This window comes from Sinocyclocheilus rhinocerous, unplaced genomic scaffold (assembly GCF_001515625.1).
Source record: "Sinocyclocheilus rhinocerous isolate Xijiao unplaced genomic scaffold, SAMN03320098_v1.1 scaffold4310, whole genome shotgun sequence".
Lineage (NCBI taxonomy): Eukaryota > Metazoa > Chordata > Actinopteri > Cypriniformes > Cyprinidae > Sinocyclocheilus > Sinocyclocheilus rhinocerous.
Genome location: NW_015646173.1, coordinates 20883 through 25892, shown reverse-complemented (window position 1 = coordinate 25892; position 5010 = coordinate 20883). Strand labels below are relative to the sequence as shown.

General features: G+C 40.3%; 1 protein-coding gene across 1 annotated transcript in view; it reads left to right on the top strand.

Annotated features, from left to right (window-relative positions):
* LOC107707112 (kinesin-like protein KIF13A) overlaps window positions 1-3736 on the top strand; it is a 79714-nt gene extending 75978 nt beyond the window's left edge. Inside the window, 2 exon segments of the mRNA XM_016511015.1 lie at window positions 637-2083; window positions 2171-3736. Coding sequence (XP_016366501.1) covers window positions 637-2083; window positions 2171-2310 — 1587 coding nt within the window. The 3' untranslated portion in view covers window positions 2311-3736.
* Window positions 3737-5010: the final 1274 nt, after the last annotated feature.

The window sequence follows — 5010 nt, the reverse complement described above, 5'->3', positions numbered from 1 at the left end:
TTAATGATATATATATATATATATATATAATTTAAATTTGTAAAACATATAAATATATATAATACTATTATAAAACATATTTAAATAATAATAAAAGATACTACAAAATACCTTTTTGAAGAACTTCAAAGAATTTTCAAAAAATAAAATTTAGTTATTGCAGTTATTGACAAGTAACTGGCAGCATACAACACAGCTGATTCCTTGATATTAGCTTAAAAATAACTTCAAATATTCCTTCTCAGAACCAAATTCATTACATACATACACAAACAAATTGTTCAGGAGGTTTGAATTTCTGCATTTCATCCCTTTTAAAACTGTTTCTGATTGAATGAAGCTTATGATGCTGCCTCATCATCGTCATCATCTTAGCACCATTTGCATCTCATTGCATCCCATCACCTTCATGTGATTGATGAATAACTGCATGAATCCCTCAGCTTGCATTTAACTCACTGACTGCAGCACTTCACATATTACACTGCTAGTTGCAGAGCAAATAAACTATCACTACTTTTTATAATCAATAGCACAGAGAGGCAAACAAATGTAATAATAAATAATAAATGTACAGCTTATTCAGAAGAAGTGAGCTGCCCTGTCGTGCAAAAATGTACATTGATGATTTGTCAGGATTCAGAGGAGGAGGATCCTTACATGGATTCAGCCTTCACCCGTTCCAACGACCCAGGCCTCGGGTCTCTGGAGCTCCAAAACTTCAAGCCTTACATCCCCGAGGATTTTGCCAACTTTGAGGTGTACAACACCAGCCTTGAGACCCAAGAGGGGGCTATGTGTGTGCAGGGAGAGATGGCACCCGGGATCGGGGTGTTAACAGGGACACGGGCTGCGGAAAAAGAAGTGTCCCGTAGTCCCACAGCCAGCACATGCACAAGTGGCTACTTCTCTCATAGTGCCTCGAACGCCACGCTGTCCGACGTGCTCTTCAGCGGCAGCGATAGTTGCGACCAGCTCAACATTAAAGAACCTCCAGACCCTCAGGAAGCATCGCACGGAAGAGGGTTGCATCCTTCCAGAAGTGCCTCGGGATCCTGTCCAGCCCAGACCATTCCTGCTCAGCCTTGTTCCCGTCACTGCACCGACCTGGACTGTTCCCCTCGGCTTCCCCGCAAGTGTATCCTGAGCGTCAGTCAAGAATTCACAGACTTTAAGGGTGCAGATGATGGTGTAGGGGAAGAAGACCATAGTAAAATTGGATGGAAGGCAGAATCGATTCCCACTGACTTCAAGGGTGTAGATGATGGCGTAGGAGAAGAAGACCTCGGTAACATCAAATGGAAGGTGGAATCGATGTCTCCAGACCTTAAGGGTGTAGATCATGGCGTAAAAGACGACCTTGGTAACATTAAATGGAAGGCAGAATCGATTCCTCCAAACTTTAAGGGTGGAGATGATAGTGTAGGAGAAGAAGACCTCAGTAACATCAGATGGAAAGCGGAATCCGTTCCCCCAGACTTTAAGGGTGTAGGTCATAGCATAAGAGGCGACCTTGGTAACATCGGATCGAAGGAGGAATACGTTCCCCCAGACTTTAAGGGTGTAGGTCATAGCATAAGAGACGACCTTGGTAACATCGGATCGAAGGAGGAATCCGTTCCCCCAGACTTTAAGGGTGTAGGTCATGGCATAAGAGACAACCTTGGTAACATCAGATTGAAGGCAGAATCCATTCCCCCAGACTTTAAGGGTGTAGGTCATGGCATAAGAGAAGATCTTGGTAGCATTGGATGGAAGGCAGACTCGATTCCCCAAGCCAAAACCCAAGGCATGGATCCTCCACCCCAGTTCCATCTCCACAATGGGAAAGAGTCTCCCAGTATCCCAGTACCTCATGCCAAGCCACAGCTAGAAGCAACTCAAGGACTTGAGTCCTTTGAGGATGCAGAACCTTTGGCAGACTCTAGTAAGGACGAGAATGGACCAGTTGCTCAGTTGCCAGACTGGATGGCCCCCGGTGAGCAAGTTTGGGTGGGCAAACGGAGTGGGACGGTGCATTACGTTGGAGGGGTAGAGTTTGCCAAAGGCATCTGGGTTGGAGTAGAGCTGGACCTTGCTGTAGGTAAGTGAACTTTTCCCTTTCTTGCTCTTTGTTGCTGAATCCCAACTCAACTCCTTGTAACCCTAGACCTTTCTTGTCCTTCCAAAGGCAAGCACAACGGTACGGTCCAAGGAAGGGTGTACTTCCGATGTGCCACAGGTCATGGCGTCTTCGTGAAGCCATCCTGTTTGACTCGAGGGCCTCCGTCCATAGACACCGAACCTCAACCTGTAGGAGCAGGACAGTGACCCAAATAGTTGGTAGATGATCTCTTCAACACCAGCACCAGCCACTGCCTGGACAAACCAAGTGCTAACAGAATCCATCCTTCTGATTCGTTAGAGATTTTTTGGTTCCCCTGATTCCATGGCAATAACCCCTACCTGTGTGTCTTGTTGAAATTATAGGCCTATTTCAGTATCATCTTTGAATGTCGAGAGTTGCACAGTTGCACAAACTTGTTTTATATATCATGTACAGCTGTAATACTAACATCCTTCTTGGTTACTTGGTTACCACTTCTTATATGACTAAATGTATTAATCAAACATTGCCTAACACTACTTTGAGTGAGTTTGAGATTTGGATGCGTGTTCTAGGTAAGAATGTACTACTGTTTATGACCTTTTTGTTTGCGTGATTATATCAGGTATTACCAAAGACATTGCCTTTCAAATCTGCTGTGCAAACTTCTTACGTAGATTACTTTGGCAATGTGTTTCATGCTTGTGTTTTATGTATATGTGTTCGACTGATTTATGCTAAGTGCCATATTTCTAGTTGAAAGGCCACATGCCCATCAGAACTTCAAAATTGTGGTCAGTTTTTTTGAGATTTAATGGTATTTTGATTGGACGGCAATCCAGTTGCTCGTACTCTGTTGCGTTACTGGTTTGTTGAGTACTGTAACTGTTGAAGGACTGCCAATATTTCTATTAACAGAGCTGTCTGAACGCTTGCACTGGAGTAACTTATCCTGGATGCACATTAAGTTATGTAATGCACAGACTTTTACGCATTCTCAGATACTGATTTGACGCTTCTCAGGAGGTTGACGGAAGTGAGGTCACCTAATGCGGAGAGCACCATGTTTTCTTTATCAGACCATTACCGGTAGGGAGCGTTATTGCAAAACGCAGATAACCCGGTCTGCTTCGTATCGGCTATATGCCCTAAAGTACTGACACAAGCCCTGTTCATGAACAGGGTCTTTTTAGATAGTCGACTTCTAGGTTCACCTGCCTAATAATGAAGTTTTCGAGCATTTAAATCCATGTGTGTTTGACTGTTGAGTAAGATTTTATTAGTTTGTGATACTAAAGCCAATATTAATGTTTTTTATAGGTATAAATGGGAGATGGGCAATATCGGGGAAATTGGGACATAGCCTGAATAATGCTAGTATGTTTAGTGCCATGACCAGTGCTGTTATTATTGCTGTTTTACCTGAAGAACTGTGGATCTCGTAAGAAGTGAATACTATTGCTGTCAATGGAGACGGTAAAATGAAAACCCAAGACCTTACTTAAAAGAAAACAGCTGCTCTCCTTGACAAGGAGCTGTACATAAAATGTATGAACATAGTATTTACAATATTATAAAATGTACAGAATTGTATTTATATTGTATCTCTGCAGATGCTGGTACAAAGATGTTGTAGAATACAGAACGTTTACAAACACTTTTGTGTGCGTGTTCTTCTTTTGCATGACATTATTGGTGGTTTTTCAGTTGATTTGAGAGGTTTGCTCCTAAAATTTTGAGCGAACTATTCATTTATCATGGTATGGAAAATAAAATAATAGCACTAAAACATAAACAATGTCTCTGCCTTTGTTGCTTAACTTTTTATACTTTTTATGTTAGATTTTACACTGATAATGTCGAACCACAATGTAGTTTGACTAGAAAAAAATGAACACTGTAACTTTGCACAACCGCATTCAAACCACAAGTATTCAGATTTTGACAAAAGCAAGGCAACCAAAACATTTTTAAAGCAAAAAAGGTGTGCATTTTGACTAGAGCATGTTGTGCTGAGACAAGGAGCTGTACATAAAATGTATGAACATAGTATTTACAATATTATAAAATGTACAGAATTGTATTTATATTGTATCTCTGCAGATGCTGGTACAAAGATGTTGTAGAATACAGAAAGTTTACAAACACTTTTGTGTGCGTGTTCTTCTTTTGCATGACATTATTGGTGGTTTTTCAGTTGATTTGAGAGGTTTGCTCCTAAAATTTTGAGCGAACTATTCATTTATCATGGTATGGAAAATAAAATAATAGCACTAAAACATAAACAATGTCTCTGCCTTTGTTGCTTAACTTTTTATACTTTTTATGTTAGATTTTACACTGATAATGTCGAACCACAATGTAGTTTGACTAGAAAAAAATGAACACTGTAACTTTGCACAACCGCATTCAAACCACAAGTATTCAGATTTTGACAAAAGCAAGGCAACCAAAACATTTTTTAAAGCAAAAAAGGTGTGCATTTTGACTAGAGCATGTTGTGCTGACTGTTATGTTTGACTGGCTGATTTAATCTCTTCCCAAACAGTAAGTTGTCAAACTCTGAGTCTGACCTTTGACCTACATTATCATGTTGAGATACTGGGTCACTAGGCCATTGTGTTGGATTGAGGCAGTGAACATCTGCAACAGAAACTCAGAATACTGTCAAGAACGCCCTTGGAACATCATAAAATAAATGTATGCATTTCCAAATGCACTTATCTAAAGGAACTCGTACTGTATTCAGGGAATTAAACCCATGGCCCAGAGTTAAGAAGCAAAACATGGTAAAGATCATTCCAATTTTTGTGTGTGTCTATCTCTCTCTCTCTCTCTCTCTCTCTCTCTCTCTCTCTCTCTCTCTATATATATATATATTTATAGTTATAATTTTTATTTAAGTTTTAGTTATTTTAGTGCAT